Source organism: Panthera uncia, chromosome X, assembly GCF_023721935.1.
Source record: "Panthera uncia isolate 11264 chromosome X, Puncia_PCG_1.0, whole genome shotgun sequence".
In the NCBI taxonomy this organism is placed as follows: Eukaryota; Metazoa; Chordata; class Mammalia; order Carnivora; family Felidae; genus Panthera; species Panthera uncia.
In genome coordinates this window covers 67,061,868-67,080,260 of record NC_064817.1, presented here as the reverse complement: position 1 = coordinate 67,080,260, position 18,393 = coordinate 67,061,868, and the positions used below count along the sequence as shown (strand labels likewise).

The 18,393-nt window shown below is 35.3% G+C and overlaps 1 protein-coding gene across 1 annotated transcript in view; it reads right to left on the bottom strand.

Moving 5' to 3' along the window:
• LOC125931799 (uncharacterized) overlaps positions 1–18,393 on the bottom strand; it is a 433,379-nt gene that overhangs the window by 76,751 nt on the left and 338,235 nt on the right. Inside the window, exon 8 of the mRNA XM_049644019.1 lies at positions 101–222. Coding sequence (XP_049499976.1) covers positions 101–222 — 122 coding nt within the window. The remainder of the gene's footprint in view (positions 1–100; positions 223–18,393) is intronic.

Here is an 18,393-nt window from a genome sequence, read left to right as displayed (position 1 = left end):
GGACTTGAATATCATGTTAAGAATGTAGTGGAAAATAAAACAAACTTTCTATATTCTACACCAAGTTAAGGTTGTAGATCTGGTTTTTAGTGAGGCTTACCTTGGAGTGTTGAGCCTTTCTGGGCAAAAATATTCAAATTTGTCTGGTACTATTTCAATTGGAGGGGACACATCTTGAAGTGAGAATATAAGTTCACTTGATGAATTAGTTGTAGTTATTGGCTGTAAAAGCAAAATAAATCATAAACCAAGTTATAAGTTCTCAGTTGCATTTACCGTGAAAAATAGCACACTTAGTAATTTTGACTGAGGGGAGTATATCACTTCATTAGCTTCACTTGTGCTTGAGGGAAAGTCATAGTGAGAACCTCTTCCAAAGTAAAACTTCAGAATTAATATTTAAGTATAAGGGCAGACATGATAGATATGTTGTAAGGTGTGTTCCTAGCCTCTACCTTTCCAAGAACTAATGACCATTCCCAGTGCTGCATTGGTACTGTTACCCAGTCCCTTGGTTGTAGGTAGCTGGAATATTACCCAAACTGGAGTAGATTCTCTTTACTTGGGACTTAGAGTTAGAATTCAGGAGGTGTTTTTCTGCTGTGTTTGAAGTGTGGACAGGCAATCTCAGGCACTACGAGAAAACAGTCTGTCATATGCCTAGAGAAGTAGAAAAAAGTCAAGAAGCAGAGAATGTGAAGAATAAAACAGCAATACATAAAGGAAGTTGAAACCACATATCATATGACTCTAGACAGATAAAAACATTTTTACATGGGTTCCTGATTCCAGTTCCTCCTAAATATTTACTTTCTGTCCTTGAGTTCTCTATGGTAATAATGATCCTTGACTTAAGTTCTTATCACCCTCCTTTTGTTTTTTCTCGAGGTAGTATGAATGGGGTTCTGTTTCTTTCAACCAAAAGGAGCCTTCAGGGACATCATAGTTGCTGTTAATATTTTATTGTTAGCCTTCACATATGAAGGCTTCACACACATTTCATGAACAAAATGAATTTTATCTACACAAAAGATTTACTCCATTTTCAATAAAACCCGTGCAAAAAATAGACTTATAACATGACATTTAGGTATGATATAAGAAAAAAAACATTCCACGAGGTTTAATATACTCTATAATTGATTATAACAAAAGATTTAGAATGTCCTGTCTCAGCAGACAACTGTGAGGCTCACATGAACTAGCGATTAAGAGAAAACACTCACTATGAAAACTGGTAAAGACATAATGTGTAAAGGAAATGTAATGTTGATTTATATGGCAAACAAACATGAACAATACTGAAATTTTCACACCCTAGGAGAGGTAGATAAGAAATAAATTTCATGTGCTTCTAAACATTCGTCTAAAACATGCCAGTACTCAGAATTTCTTTTACTCATAGTCTCAAATCATAGTAATAGCTTTTCTATTATGACTCCAATTCACTAGTTTTCATTAGTTTGAAAGTCAAGACAAAAAATTAAAGGGTGAGGAAAAATATAAGCAAAATTTATTCAACTAAACATAATATATGCTTAATAAAATAATATTTGCCTTTATGAATTTGTAACTAATATCCTTTCATGTATTGGATTTATCAGGATACCTGGCCTCCTCAGGAACTATATAGATTATGTTTCTATTCTTTCCAAAAGAACCAAAGGCAGCTACATATTCTACTACATCGATAAAAAAATCTAACAGAAAACACAATAAATATGGAATTCACAGTGGTTATTTAGGATTGTCATACTTCCTGATGTTTGGGGACTTTGACTATAACAAACATTTATGTCTGCTTTTTGTAAAACTAAACCAAATATCTTCCTTAGTAAGAATACTTTAAAAGATGGTGTAGAGTATCAGAAGGTTTAAGTATTCTTCCTAGTAATACCACCTTCCAGAGGTGACACTTTTGAAATAAATATTTTCTGCTAGCTGATTACACTTCAACTAACATCAAAAGAGGGGAAAAGATATTTATAAATTAATTAGAACTCGTAAAAGCTAATCTATCTTTATCTCTAAGGCTATGCTTTCTTGAGAACTGTAATTCTGAACAGTACTGATTTCTAATTGAGAGAAAAAAATGCTATGAAAACTAAATTCAATTAGATTGTTAAATAAATGTCTCCAACTAATGAATCTGTAAAAAGTTCCCCCTCTTTCTAGAAAGTTGCTTCTTTCCTCTAAAGCATTAATGTACAGTTTTGGGGTGCCTAGGTGGCTCAGTCGGTTGAGCGTCTGATTTTGGCTCAGGTCATGATCTTGCGGCTTGTGTGTTCAGGCCCCACATTGGGCTCTGTGCGGACAGCGCAGAGCCCGGACCCTGCTTCTGATTCTGTGTCTCCCACTCTCTCTCTACCCCTCCCCCACTCACACTCTGTCTCTCTCTCAAAATAAATGAACATTTAAAAAAAGAATTAATGTACACTTTTATACTGTACACTAAACTGATTTTTAGTTAAGTCAGTAAAACTCTGTCCAAAGGTTTATATCCACATTTTCCTTTATTCCTTTACCTATTTTTACTGCATCTTATATAGAACAAAGTTGTAATTTTATCCCATAATCTTAACAGATTACTTTAGCCATTAAGAAGAATAAATTTATTAGACCATTTCCTGATCTGATGACATCAGTGCCATGGCCACACACCTATAATATATAATTGTATTCTAGTTAGCCACTGTTCTAAAAGAAATAGACTCACTGTTATCTAGGCCTTAGAGTCTAACAGCTGACTCCCAGGAAAACTCCTAGGTGCATGGGGAATGTGAAGATAACAAAAAGGTTTGGTTAATAAGCTACATGGAAAGGTTTTGCTCCATAATGTTTTTTTTTTTTTTTACTAAAAAGTATTTTTGTGTAACTAATGTTAATCTTAATGCAATTATATGATAAGGAAGTCATAGCATGTGATTTGAAAAATTTTGAGGATGCCAAGGCTTAAATAGGGAGTTTAAGGGGAGCAGGGATAGAGCACAGTAAGAATCCCCTTTACTTTCTAAAAGAAGTAAGATCCAGGGGCACCTGGGTAGCTCAGTCGATTGGGCATCTGACTTTGTCCCCAGTGATCTAGCAGTTCATGAGTTCAAGCTCCACACCTGGCTCACTGCTGTAAGTGCAAAGCCACTTCAGATCCTCTGTCTCCCTCTCTCTGACCCTCCCCTGCTTGCACTCTCTCAAAAATAAATAAAATATTCATTGAGTAGGGCACTTGTTGGGATGAGTACTGGGTGTTGTATGTAAGCCAATTTGACAATAAATTGCATTCGTAAATAAATAAATAGATAGATAAATAAATAAATAAATAAATAAATAAATATAAAACTTTTTAAAAAATCTAAAAAAGAAATAAACGAAGTAAGGTCTGTACTTATGAAACTTAACTCTTAAATGGTCCTCCTTTTGGTAAACTATCCCCATCATTATACATGGTACATTTCCCTAGAGGTTTACTTTGGGAAAGCATCACTTGTAAGAATTCCCATTTGCTATTCAATTTCAAGGAAAGAAACCAGAATATACAAGTATGTTAATAAGCACCCAAAGTAGAGCCCAGTTTAAGAAAACATGAGCTAGATGAGGGGCTGGAAAACTATGCCCTATTGGCCAAATCCAGCCTATGATCTGTTTTTGTATGACCCAAGAGCAAAGGAAGACTTTTATATTTTAAAAATGTAAAAAAAAAAGTAAAGTGCAAAAAAGTCTTTTAGCCCAGCAGGGAGAATAATTCCTTCAACAGTTTAGGAAATAGTCTCTTGGCCTGCAAAGCTCCAAATATTTAAGATCTAGTGCTTTACAGAAAAAGTTTTCCATCCTGTGAACTAGATGATTTCCAATGACTTTTCTGACTAAGAGTCCATGAGCTTAGTTTTAAATTAAAAGCCTTATGTTTTAAATTAAAAACCTTCTAAGTACTCTGAGATGGCTTTCCCATGTAGATAAATGATCAATTTGCTTAACTTTCTAAGAGTTCAGAGGCTTCTCTTTACATCTCTTATGGGGTTAAAGTCATACAGCAGTTTGCCCCTAGAGAAATTTGTGACTAATGCATCTGAAAATGTAATCTGTGAGTTTCCTAAGAAGGATTCTCTGTGGATCCTCTCATTTGGACTAAAGAAAAAAATGATTCAATTAATTCACAAACACTACACATAGGCCTTTTTACATTAAAAATTATGTGGAATTATGGGGGCGCCTGGGTAGCTCAGTCAGTTAAGTTTCTGACTTCAGCTCAGGACAGGATCTCACAGTTCATGAGTCTGAATCCCACATTAGGCTCTCTGCTGTAAGTTCAGAGCCTGCTTTGGATCCTCTGTCCCCCTCTCTCTCTCTGCCCCTTCCCTGTTTGCACTCCCTGTTTCAAAAATAAGTAAACCTTAAAAAAAAGATTTTTTGGAATTATAGAGTACTGAACTACCCAAGATTTTGTTTTCCCTACACCTAAAAGGTGATTCTAAGAGTTGCCAAGAGAAGGGGTGAATCTTAATAATAGACTCTGTTTCCAGGAGAGTTCCTAGGAATGGGGATCTCACATATAATAGGATGCGGCTACACAGAAAGTGGATAATGAATATTACTCCTCTACCTTACAAAATAAAAGCTTTACATTTTAATTTTACAAGCCTCACAGTGGCTTCTCCTTATGAGTGGGATGATTAGATATAATATAAATTAATCACTTCAGTTGACAATGTTTTTATCACTCCCTACTAAAATCTCTTTTAGTCATATATATTTTGCCAAACTACTGTATAACATAGGGAAGATTAGTAGTGCCTAAAGTTATCACAGATCTAAAAAATGTAAGGAAGTATTTCTAATTACATGCCAAAGAACAGTAAACATTATTATGAGATCATTACTTTCTCTTGGTTTGATTTTTTTTCTTATTCAATATACATATATAATTGTTTCCTCATTTTTTCTAGTTACCTATTATCTTGGCAATATGCTTGAAATATAAGTTCTATATAATTTGAATATGATTCTATTAAGCAAACATAACTATTTAAATTAACAATTACCAGGTTTCCATCAGCAATACATTTTTTCAACCTTTTATAGTTAGTGAGTCATGCTGCATTCTTACAAAATATGTTGGAAAGGACACTCCAGAGAAAAATTAATTTGTAATAGGTGTCAAATAATCTGTATCAAGATATTTATTTAATTATTGTACTGTCTTTTAGCATTTGTTATTGTAAAATATAAGATTATAAATTTAAATAGATCTATTTTTTAAAAATTTATTTATTTATTTTGACAGGTAGAGGGGCAGAGATAGAGGGAGACAGAGAATCCCAGGCAGGCTCTGCATTGCCAGTGTGGAGCCTGACGCAGGGCTCAAATTCACAAACCATGAAATCATGACCTGAGAAAAAATCAATTTGGATGTTTAACCGACTGAGCCACCCAGGCACCCATAGATCTATGTTTTATATAAAACATTTATTCTCTATAAAAAATAATGAGATACATCCTGATATAAATTTTTAAATGTGGGGAGTCTATTAAAAGTAATTTTGATAAAAAATTTCACATCACAATTTTCCCTTGGATTGTCTCCCAGCTCCTTCCCAGTACATTTATACTATTACAGGAATCAACCACAAGGATATGATTAACAGTATGGGCTATGGAATTAGACTTACCTGGGTTTGAGTTGGGGCTTTGCTATTAATTATTGTATGAACTTGGGGGAAGTTACTTAACCTATCTATGCCTCTGTTTCCTTTTCTATAAAAGTGAAGATAAAAGGGTTCATGTGGCATCTGAACAGCAAAGGGAGCAATCGACACAGCTAAAAGACAATCTAATGAATGGGAGAAGATACTTGCAAATGACATATCTGATAAATGGTTAGTATCCAAAATATATAAAAAATGTATACAACTCAATGCCAAAATATCCCAAAGAATCCAATTAAAAAATGGACAGAAAACATGAACAGACATTTCTCCAAAAAAAAAAAAAAAAGACATATAGATAGCTGAAGACACATGAAAACTGCTCACCATCATTCATCATCAGGGAAATGCAAAAACACAATCAGGTATCACCTCATACCTGTCAGAATGGCTAAAATAAAAAAACACAAAACAAGTATTGGTGAGAGTGTAGAAAATAAGGATCCCTCTTGCACTGTTGGTGGGAATGCAAACTGGCACAGCCCCTGTGGAAGACAGTATGGAGGTTCCTCAAAAAATAAAAATAGAACTACCCTACAACCCAGCAATTGCACTACTAGGTATTTATCCAAAGGATACAAAAATTATGATTAAAAAGGGCACAACTATTGCACTACTGGGTATTTACACAAAGAATGCGAAAACATTAATTTGAAGGGATACATGCACCCCTATGTTTGTTTATTGCAGAATTATTTACAATAACTAAACTGTGGAAGCAGCCCAAGTGTCTATAGATAGACGAATGGATAAAGAAGATATGATATATATGTATATATACATACACAATGCAATATTAATCAGCCATATAAAGAATGAAATCTTGCCATCTGCATTGACACGGATGGAACTAGAGAGTATAATGCTAAGTGAAATTAGAGAAAGACAAATATCATATGATTTCACTCACATGTGGAATTTAAGAAACAAAACAAATGAATAAAGGAAAAAGGAGACAAACAAAAAAGCAGACCCTTACCTATGGAAAACTAACTGGTAGTTGCCAGAGGGGAGGTGGGTGGGGGAATGGGTGAAATAAGTGATGGGGATTAAAGAGTACATTTATCATAATGAGCACTGAGTAATGTATGGAATCACTGAATCACAATATTGTACACCTGAAAGTAGCATAACACTCTAAGTTAACTATATTGAAATTAAAATTTAAAAAAACTTGATAAAAAAAGAGTTGATGTGAAGATTGTAGGAAATATAATTAGATTGTAGGAATATAATTGTTTAACACAATGTTTGGTAATTAATAAAGCATTTTATATGTACTTACTGTTATTATTATTATTAATTTATCCAAATTATCTTTAAGTTAAAATGTAGCTAAGAAAATTCTGCTCTATTGTAATTTTACTGAGTATTTGCTAGTAGTTTGAGTTATATAATTAGTATATTATAGGGTACAAAAGATTTAAAACATTTAGTAACATAAAGCATTCAGTTTTTGTTTTTATATGACTACTTAGGCATATAATAGGCTATGTGACTAGTGATTTGCCTGCTGTTACTCATTACCACTTTTTCCCTTTCTAGTTAATTTCATTTGTGTTTATTTTTTTGGTTGTTATAATAATAATAGAAATAATTGCCGTCCATAAAATTAAAGAGATTACATTCTGGTTGAATCCTAGAACACTTTTATATGTTGATATAGTGAATAGATAGCAAAAAGCAGGTATGATATACCAATTTCTTTAAGGCTGAGATGACTAAAATGTTCAAGAAATAAATCTTCCTTTCCCACTAAAGTAAAGATGCACTAGTTAGAATTCATAGATGATGTCATGGGCATTGGTTTAATATGCTTGTGGCTGTTGTCCAATTGTATCACGCTATAGATGTGCACGCTTTCTGAAACATAGTTATAGGGTATCATCTTTCTCAAAGGTACTCTTAAGAGCATAAGACTGATGTAGAAGTAAGCTCTCACAATTTATGGTATGTTTGCTATTGCATGACAATGGTAGAATATATGAGTAGCTAAAGACAAAAGATGTCTCATATCCACATGTACAAAATCATAATTACCGAAGTTATGTATTACATTGTTTATTCCATTGTTCAAAATTATGAGTTTGTTAACCTAAATATTTCATTATGAGTTTATTACAAGTTTCAATATATGCACTGATTGAATTTGACTCCCCAAAATAAAATGTAACATTTGTAAGCATCTAATTAATAGTCTATTCAATTTGGTCATTAAGTGACCTCATTAAGGTAGAAGCACTTAAAGGAAATAGTTTTTCTAGTGAAGAAAAGCTAAACAGTAAAATTAGTGAATTTTCTAATTTTTCCTCCATGTTTTATGGAGGAAATATTTCAGATACAGTATTTCAGATATAATATTTCAGATACAGTACTTTGTGGATTCTATTATAAAATAAGTTTACAAAACTTTATTTTTATTTAAAATAAATTTTAATGTTTATTTATTTTTGAGAGGCAGAGCACGAGTGGGGGAGGGGCAGAGAGAGAAGGAGGGACAGAATCTGAAGCCGACTCCAGGCTCTGAGCTGTCAGCACAGAGCCTGGCACGGGGCTCAAACAAACGAACCATGAGACCATGACCTGAGCCAAAGTCAGATGCTTAACTGACAGAGCCACCCAGGTACCCCTACAAAACTTAAAACTTAAATTTGTTCCATGAGTTTTTATAAAATCAGGACCAACTTTCTAACATAATAGTTTTAATACTTCTCTCTTTTCATTTTTTTTTGTTGGTTCTTCTGTATTATTGGCTAGTAGCAAGAAAGGCTACACAGGAAAGATAATGATACTGAATGCAAGGCCAAGGAATTAGGACTTGGTATTATGTAGAAAATACAGATGCTAAGGAGCCATCAATCTTACTTCTAGCACATAGTACTTGAACTCTAAATATGAAAAAGATGGTGCTAGCTGATGCAAAGGAACACCAGGATAAATCAAGCATGGATCTTCCATCATATTGCTGTCACACAGGGTTATGGAAAGGACTAATATATTATTAGGAATAACAAATATAAAGAAGATACAGGTAAGTGTAACAGAGGAAACAAGGGAACATGGTATCTTGCTAGCTGTATCTTGTGTATACTTAATGGAAAAGGTGATGTTCAAGCTTGAATTTAAAGATGGGTAGAATCTGGATAAACTTAAATGAGGGAGAAAGAGCATAAGAGACAGAAAGCATGAGGAAACACACTGAAGTGACAGAGCACAGAGCATATAGTGTCAAATTGGCACTATCAAAGTGTGAGTGGAAACCAATGTGGGAAATATGTTTGAAAAGGTAGAATTAACAACAGATTATGGAAGACCTTAAAAGCCATTCCAGGGATGCCTGGGTGGCTCAGTTGGTTAAGTGCCCAACTTCAGCTGAGGTAACGATCTTGCTGTTTGTGAGTTTGAGCCCCATGTGGGGTTCTGTGCTGATGGCACGGAGCTTCATATTCTGTGTCTCCCTCTCTCTGTATGCCCTCCCCACTCACACTCTGTCTCTCTCAAAAATAAATAAACATTAAAAAATTTTTAAAAAGTCATTCCAAAGAATTTTGATTTTGTTCTGTTGACAATTAAGGAAATACTGAAGGTTAAGAAGCACCAACATGGTTAAGTTTATGGTTTGATGAGATTAACACAGCAGCAGAGTATAAAATATACTGATAAGGTAAGCAAAATGGGGAGAAAACCCTGGAAAATACTTAAAAGGGAGTGCTGATTATAGTGATGTAAATAATTTGGCAATCTTTCTCTGCAAAATAAAAGTATAAAAATGGACAAAATCAAGGAAGATGGTGGCAGAGTAGGAGGACTCTATGCTTATCTCATCCCATGAACAAAACTAGATAAATATAAAATCATTATAAATAACCCAGAAATCAACCTGAAAACTGACAGAACAAACTCTAAAACTAAAGGGAGAGAAGAAGCCACATCAAAGAACGTAAGACTTGCAAAGACATGGTTTAGGGGAGAAATGGATCATGGGTGTTGGGGAGAGGAGGGAGCAGTGTTTACAGAGAAGGGTGAGAGAGAGTAGAGCATATAGAGGTATGTACAAGGTGAATATTTCTTCAAAGTCATTATCTTGGAGAGCGAGAGGAACTGAATTTTGTGTTTTCAACCAGCAGGACTTAAGGCCTGGAGTTCTAAAGGTCAGAAGGCATGGCTGGGATAGAGCTCAGAGGGCACTGCCCTGCTCATGGAAAGAAGGCAGGCAAACAATGCGGGGATAGAGTACTGGAACAACAATTTGAGGAATGCATAGAGCATACAGTGGGGAAGTTATTCACTCTTCTAAGAGACTGTCCCTGAGAAGCATTCACTTGAGATGCCTCTCTGGGGACAAAGGAGCTGGCCAGAGCCATTTGCGTCCCCCGCCACTCAGCATAAACACAGGACCACCTGTGAGAGGCAGTGCAACAACAGTGGTTGCTTAATTTGCATACTCCAAGATCCACACCCCTATGCTCTGGTGGGACTGCCCTTCTCAGCCAGGTTTCCCTCAGTCCAAGCAAGGCAGACACCTCTGACAGAAGACTAGCACAAGCATCTGCCCACACATCTCTAAACCTGGAGTTTTAAAGGTCAGCAAGCATGGCAGGGATAGAGCCCAGAGAGTACTGCTCTGTTCCTGAAGAGAAGGCAAGCAAAAAACTCAGAGGCAGACAGCATGGAAGCAGCAATCTGAAAACACCTGGGAACACAGAGGGGAGATTATTCCCTCTTCTCAGAGTGCTTCCCCAAGAAGCAGTATTTACAGAGACTCCTCTCCAGGGACAAAGAAACTGGATGGTGACATTTCCCTACCCTCAGCATAAACACAGAGCCAGCTGTGATAAGCAGCACAGCCCCAACACTGGCTGTCTAACATGCTTACACTAAGCCCCAACCCCTTGTGCTCTGGCTGCACTACCCAACTCAGTCAAGCTTACCTCACTTCCAGTGTGGTGGACTCCTCTTCCAGAAGACCAGCAAAAATCCCTGCCTATAAGAGGTCTCCAAGCAGTGAATTCTTCAGGGACTCAGTTCCAATGGAATTAGTATCAGGTATGATTTCATAAGCAGACCCAGAATACACTTAGTTAAAAATTGCCACATTCTGGCCAAGGACCAAACACTGCCTAGCAGGCAAAGAGAGACTCTGCATACAACTGGCCTGAAGGATAGAACAGCCAAAACACAAAGCAGAGTGCCTTCAGCACACATCAGAGACACTCCATGAAGCACAAGGTCCTAGACACTACCTATTCTTTTCTTCATAACAAATTACTTTTGGGAGTGGGAAACATAACTGCCTTTCTAATACAAAGAAGGCAGAGACTTAGACAAAATGCCAAGATGGAGGATTTATCCCAAATGAAAGAACAAGATAAGGCCACAGCCAGAGATCTAAGTGAAACAGATATAAGTAACATACCTGATGGAGAATTTAAAGTGACAATCACAATGATACTCATTGGGCTTGAGAAAAGAATATAAGACATCAGGGAGACCCTTACTACAGAGATAAAAGAGTTAAAAAATAATCAGTCAGAAATGAATAATGCAATACATGAGATTGGAAACAGGGTTGATGCAATGAACGGCAGGCTGGAAGAAGCAGAGGAAGGGATTAGTGATACAGAAGACATAATAATGGAAAACAATAAAGCTTAATTAAAAGAAAGAATTATGCAACACAAGAATAGACTTAGGGAACTCAGTGACTCCATCAAATGTAATACAATTTATATAATTGGAGTCCCAGAAAAGAAGACAGAGAAAGGGGGGAAGACCAATTTATTTGAAGAAATAATAGCTGAAAACTTCCCTAACCTGGGGAAAGAAACAGATATCCAGATCCAGGAGCCATAGAGAACTCCAATCAAAATCAACAAAAGCAGGCCAATACCAAGACTTAGTGTAATTAAATTTGCAAAATATAGTGATAAAGAAAAATCTTAAAACCAGCAAGACAAAAGAAATTCTTGACTTGCAATAGAAGGCCCATAAGACTAGCTGGAGATTTCTCAACAGAAACTGACAAAGCAGAAGGGAATGGCATCATATATTCAAAGTGCTGAATGTGAAAAATCTGCATCCAAGAGTACTTTCTCCAGCAAGGCTGCCATTCATAATAGAAAAAGAGATACAGAATTTCCTAGACAAACAATAACTAAAGGAGTTCATGACTACCAAACCAGTGCTGCATGAAATATTAAATGGAAATTTTTGAGTGGAAAGGAAAAACCAAAAGTGACAAAGACAAGAAAGGATAAGAGAAATCTCCAGAAGCAATGACAAAACAAGTAATAAAGTGGCAATAAATACACATCTATCAATAATTACTTTGAATGTAAATGGACTAAATGCTCCAATCAAAAGATATAGGGTTTGAAAATGGATTAAAAAAAGACCTACTTATATATTGCCTTCAAGAGACTCATTTTAGACGTAAACACACCTGCAGATTGAGAGTAAAGGGATGGAGAAACATTTATCATGCAAATGGATGTCAAAAGAAAGCTGGAGTAGCTATACTTATATCAAACAAAGTAAACTTGAAGACAAATACTGTAACAAGAGGTGAAGAAGGGCACTATATCATAATAAAGGGGACAATCCAACAAAAACAATTATAAATATTTATGCACTCAACATGGAGCACCCAAATATATAAAGCAATTAATAACAAACATAAAAGACCTAATTGATAATACAACAATAGTAGGGGAATTGATCACCTCACTTACAGCAATGGACAGATCATCTAAGCAGAAAATCAACAAGGAAACAATGGCTTTGAATCACTGGACTAGACAGACATAACAGATATATTCAGAACATAAAACAGCAGAATGTACATTCTTTTCAAGTGCACATGGGACATTGTCAAGAATAGATCACACATTAGGTCACAAATCATGCCTCAACAAATGCTAAAAGACTGAGATCATACCATTCATATTCTTTGACAACAATGCTATATAATTACAAGTCAACCACAAAAAATATTGGAAAGTAATAAATACATGGAAGTTAAACAACATGCTACTAAAAAACGAATGTGTCAACAAGGAAATATAAGAAGAAGTTAAAAAAAAATACATGGAAACAATGAAAATTAAAACACAGTGGTCCAAAACATTGGGATGCATAAAAGGAGTCCTAAGAGGGAAGTATATAGCAATATAGGCCTACCTCAATAAGCAAGGAATATCTCTAATAAACAACCTGACTTTACACATAAAGCAGCTAGATAAGGAACAACAACCAAAGCTTAAAGCTAGGGAAAGGAAGGAACTAATACAGATTAAAGTAGAAATAAATGATATAGAAAGGAAACAAAAAACCACAAAACAACAAATCAATGAAACTAGGAGCTGGTTCTTAGAAAAAAAATAATAAAATTGATAAGCCTCTATCCTCACTTATCAAAAAGACAGAAAAGGATCTAAATGAATAAAATCACAAATGAGAGAGGAGAAATAACAACCAATACCACAGAAATACAATGGAAGTGAGTATTATGAAAAACTATATGCCAAGGAATTGGACAACTTGGAAGAAAAGGAAAATTTCTAGAAATATATAAAATACCAAATCTGAAACAGGAAGAAATAGAAAAGTTGAACAGACTGATAAGCAGCAAAGAAATTGAATCAGTAAACAAAAATCTCTCAACAAACAAAAGTCCAGGACCAGGTGGATTCACAGGAGAATTCTACCAAACATTTAAAGAAGTTAATACCTATTCTCAAACTATTCCCAAAAAATAGAAAAGGAAGGAAAACTTATAAATTCATTCTATGAGGTTAGTATTATCCTGGTATCAAAACCAGATAGATACACTAAAAAAGAGAACTACAGGCCAATATCCCTGTTGAACATGGATGTAAAAGTTCTCAATAAAATACTAGCAAACTAAATCCAACAATGTATTTAAAAAATCATTCATGGATGCCTGGGTGGCTCAGTTAAGCATCTGACTTTTGATTTCATCTCAGGCCATAATCTCACAGTCATGAAATCAAGTCCTTTGTTTGGCTCCATGCTGGGCATGGAGCCTGCTTAAGTTTCTCTTTCTCCCTCTCCCTCTTCCCCTCTCCTGCTTGTGCTTGTTCTCTCTCTCTTTCTCCCTCACAAAACAGTATTTCAGTACAATCAAGTGGGATCTAGTCTTGGGTTGCAAGAGTGGCTCAATATTGGCAAATATATCAATGTGATACATCACATTAATAAAAGAAGAACCATATGATAATCTCAATAGATGCCAAAAAAGCATTAGACTAAGTACACCCATTCATTATATAAACCCTCAACAAAGTAGGGATACAGGGAACATACCTCAACATAATCAAGACCATCTATGAAAAACCCATAGCTAATATCATCCTAAATGGAGTAAAACTGGCAGCTTTTCTTCTATAGTCAGGAATAAGACAAAGTTGTCCACTCCCACCACTGTTAATTAACAGAGTACTGGAAGTTCTAGCCACAACAGTCAGACAACAAAAAGAAATGAAAGGCAGTCGAATTGGCAAGGAAGATGTAAAACTTTGACTACTTGCAGATGACATGATACTCTGTATAGAAAACCTGAAAGACTCCACCAAAAAACTGCTAGAACTGATAAATTCAGCAGTCTCATGATACACAGTTAATGTACAGAAATCTGTTCCATTTGTATATACCAATAATAAAGCAGCAGAAAGAGAAATGAAGGTATCAATTCCATTTACAATTGCACCAAGAACAATAAGATGCTTAGGAAAAATGCATCCAAAGTGGTGAAATACTGGTACTCTGAAAACTATAAAACACTGTTGAGGGGCGCCTGGGTGGCTCAGTTGGTTAAGTGGCTGACTTCGGCTCAGGTCATGATCTCGCGGTCCGTGAGTTCGAGCCCCGCGTCGGGCTCTGTGCTGACCGCTCAGAGCCTGGAGCCTGTTTCAGATTCTGTGTCTCCCTCTCGCTGACCCTCCTCTGTTCATGATCTGTCTCAAAAATAAATAAAATGTTAAAAAAAATTAAAAAAAACTATAAAACACTGTTGAAAGAAATTGAAGATGACACCAAAAAATGGAATGCTCCATCTATTCTCGTGGATTGGAAGAAGAAATATTGTTACAATGTCTATATTACCAAAATAACCTACACATTTAATAAAATCATTATCAAACCACCACCACCAACAGCATTTTAACAGAACTACAGCAAACAATCCTAAAATATGTATGAAACCACAAAAGAACCCAAATAGCCAAAGCAACCTTGAAAAAGAAAAGCAAAGCTGAAGACATCATAACTCCAGACTTCAAGTTATATTGCAAAGCTATAGTGAACAAAACAGCATGGTAGTGGCACAAAAAGAGACACATAAATAATTAGATTACAATAAAAAACCTATAAATGAATCCACAACGATATGGCCAATTAATCTTCAACAAAGCAGGAAAGAATATCCAATGGGAAAATGTCTCTTCAACAAATGGTGTTGGGAAAAGTGGACAGCAACATGTAAAAGAATGAAACTGGACCACTTTCTTACACCATACACAAAAGTAAATTCAAATGGATCAAAGACCTAAACATGAGACCTGAAACATCAAATCCTAGAAAATACAGGCAGTAACCTTTTTGATATTCAGACATACAAACTTCTCTGTAGATGTTTCCTGAGGCAAAGGAAACAAAAGCAAAAACAACAACAACAACAACAAACTATTGTAACTTCCTCAAAAAAAGAAAAACAAAAAACCCCAAAACTTCACAATGAAGGAAATAGTCAACAAAACTAAAAGTCAACCTTTGGAATGTGAAGAGATATTTGCAAATGACATATATGATAATGGGTTTGTATCCAAAATATATAAAGAACTTATAAAACTCAATATTCACATAATGAACTGTCCAATTAAGAAATGGGCAGTAGACATGAATAGACGTTTTTCCAAAGAAGAAATTCAGATGGCTAACATGAATAGATGCTCAACATCATTGATCATCAGGGAAATACAAATCAAAACTACAATGAGATGTCACTTCACACCCGTCAAAATGGCCAAAATTAACAACAGAAGAAACAACAGGAGTTGGCAAGGATGTGGAGAGAAGGAAACCTTACACTGGTGGTAGAAATAGAAACTGGTACAGCCACTCTGGAAAATTATACGGAGGTTACTCAAAGATTTAAACTAGAACTACCTTATGTTCCAGAAATTGAACTACTAGGAATTTACCCAAAGATTACACAAATACTATTTCAGATGGATACATGCACACTAATGTTTATAGCAGCATTTTCTACAATAGCCAAGTTACAGAAACAGCCCAAGTGTCCATGGACTAATAAATGGATTGAAAGAAGTGGTGGATACATAATGGAATATGAGTCAGCCATAAAAAGAATGAGATCCTGTCATGTCCAACAATGTGTATGTAGCAGGAGAGTATCATGCTAAGTGAAATAAGTTAGTCAAAGAAAGAAAAATACAATATATCACTCATATGTTGAATTTAAGAAACAAATGACTGAAAGGTAAAAAAAAATAGAAAGAGGCAAACTAAGTAACAGACTCTTAGCCATAGAGAACAAACTAGAGGGTAGAATAATGGGTGAAATAGCTAATGGGGATTAAAGATTGTACTTATTGGGATGAACACCAGATGCTGTATGGAAGTGTTGAATCATTACATGTTACATGTTAAACTAATATTACACTGTATGTTAACTAACTGGAATTTAAATATAAACTTAAAAACAATAAAATGTCTTCATTTGAGACTTCATGTCATATCAAATTATCTCATTGGAATTACTTTTTCCAAAATGTGAATTCAACTTCACGTAGGCTAGAGGGGCTTGAAAGAGAAAAGCATAAACATTTTTATAAAATATCTCAAGAATAAAGTTTACAGTATATTAACTTATGATATTTTTAATGTGTATGGATACTTATTCAAGAAAAATACACCACAAGTATATGTTTTCACTGGTATTACCTTAAACTATTTAAATGTTAGTGTTTAAATTTAGCCAACTATGTTTAACCCCTCCTATAAGTTCAGTTATTTATTGGAAAAAATTCTTGACATCATTTGGATATAATCTGGGGGGGGAGGGTAAAAGTTGTTTTGAATATTATAGATAACAACAAATATTCGCCTTTAATTTGAACTAAGAATATTATATTCATAAATTCCCAAGAAGACAAGTTTAAAAGAAAATGTCAGATATTAAGGGATTAGACAAAATTAATATATTTCTCCCTGCCTATATGACCTTACCCAGTTTTGTCCATCAAAATCTTCTAAATCCAGATTATATCTTACTCTATGAAAAAATTTTCAGATTAACAGTTTAATTTCATTTGAATTTACAATACTTTAGTTTTTTGTGTGCACTTAATTCTTGGACAATCATCTATTGCCTTATTTTATTTTATTATTTATTATCTTTTAAAAAATTTTATTTTGAGAGGGAGAGACATAGCATTAGAGGGGAAGGGGCAGAGAGACAAGGAGACACAGAATCCGAAGCAGGCTCCAGGCTCCGAGCTGTCAGCACAAAGCCCCGATGTGGGCCTCGAACCCATGAACAGTGAGATCATGATCTGAGCTGAAGTTGGTCACTTAACCGACTGAGCCACCCAGGTGCTCTATTGCCTTATTTTAGTAGTTGGTGAGTCTAATCTGATTCTAAAACTTTTTATGATTGACCAGCATGGTACAATCTTTTTTTTTTTCAATATATGAAATTTATTGTCAAATTGGTTTACATACAACACCCAGTGCTCATCCCAAAAGGTGTCTTCCTCAATACCCATCACCCACCCTCCCCTCCCCCCCACCCCCCATCAACCCCCCGTTTGTGCTCAGTTTTTAACAGTCTCTTACGCTTTGGCTCTCTTCCACTCTAACCTCTTTTTTTTTCTTCCCCTCCCCCATAGGTTTCTGTTAAGTTTCTCAGGATCCACACAAGAGTGAAACCATATGGTTTCTGTCTTTCTCTGTATGGCTTATTTCACTTAGCATCACACTCTCCAGTACAATCTTTTAAAATACATTTGAATTTGATAGTGTTGCTATAAACATTGGGGTGAATGTGCCCCTTCAAAACAGCATACCTGCAATAGCCAAAGTATGGGAAGAGCCCAAAGTTCCATTGATGGATGAATGGATAAAGAAGATGTGGTTGTGGTTACTCGGCAATCAAAAAGAATGAAATCTTGCCATTCGCAACTATGTGGTTGGAACTAGAGGATATTATGCTAGGCGAAATTAGTCAGTCAGAGACAGACAAATATCATATGAATTTACTCACATGAGGACTTTAAGATACAAAACAGATGAACATAAGGGAAGGGAAGCAAAAATAATATAAATACAGGGAGGGAGACAAAACATAAGAGACTCTTATGGAGAACATACAGAGGGTTACTGCAGGGGTTGTGGGAGTGGGGATGGGCTAAATGGGTAAGGGGTATTAAGGAATATACCCCTGAAACCATTGTTGCACTATATGCTAACTAACTTGGATGTAAATTAAAAAAAAAAAATAAATTAAAAAAATACATTTGAATTTGAATACATTTAGGCAAGCCCATGACTCCTGGTCCACATCTTTCCCAGTCACTTCTTATTTTTATATATCTGGCCTGCTTCAATTATTTAAGGTACCATTCTGAACCCTAAAGTTATCTGATTATAACCC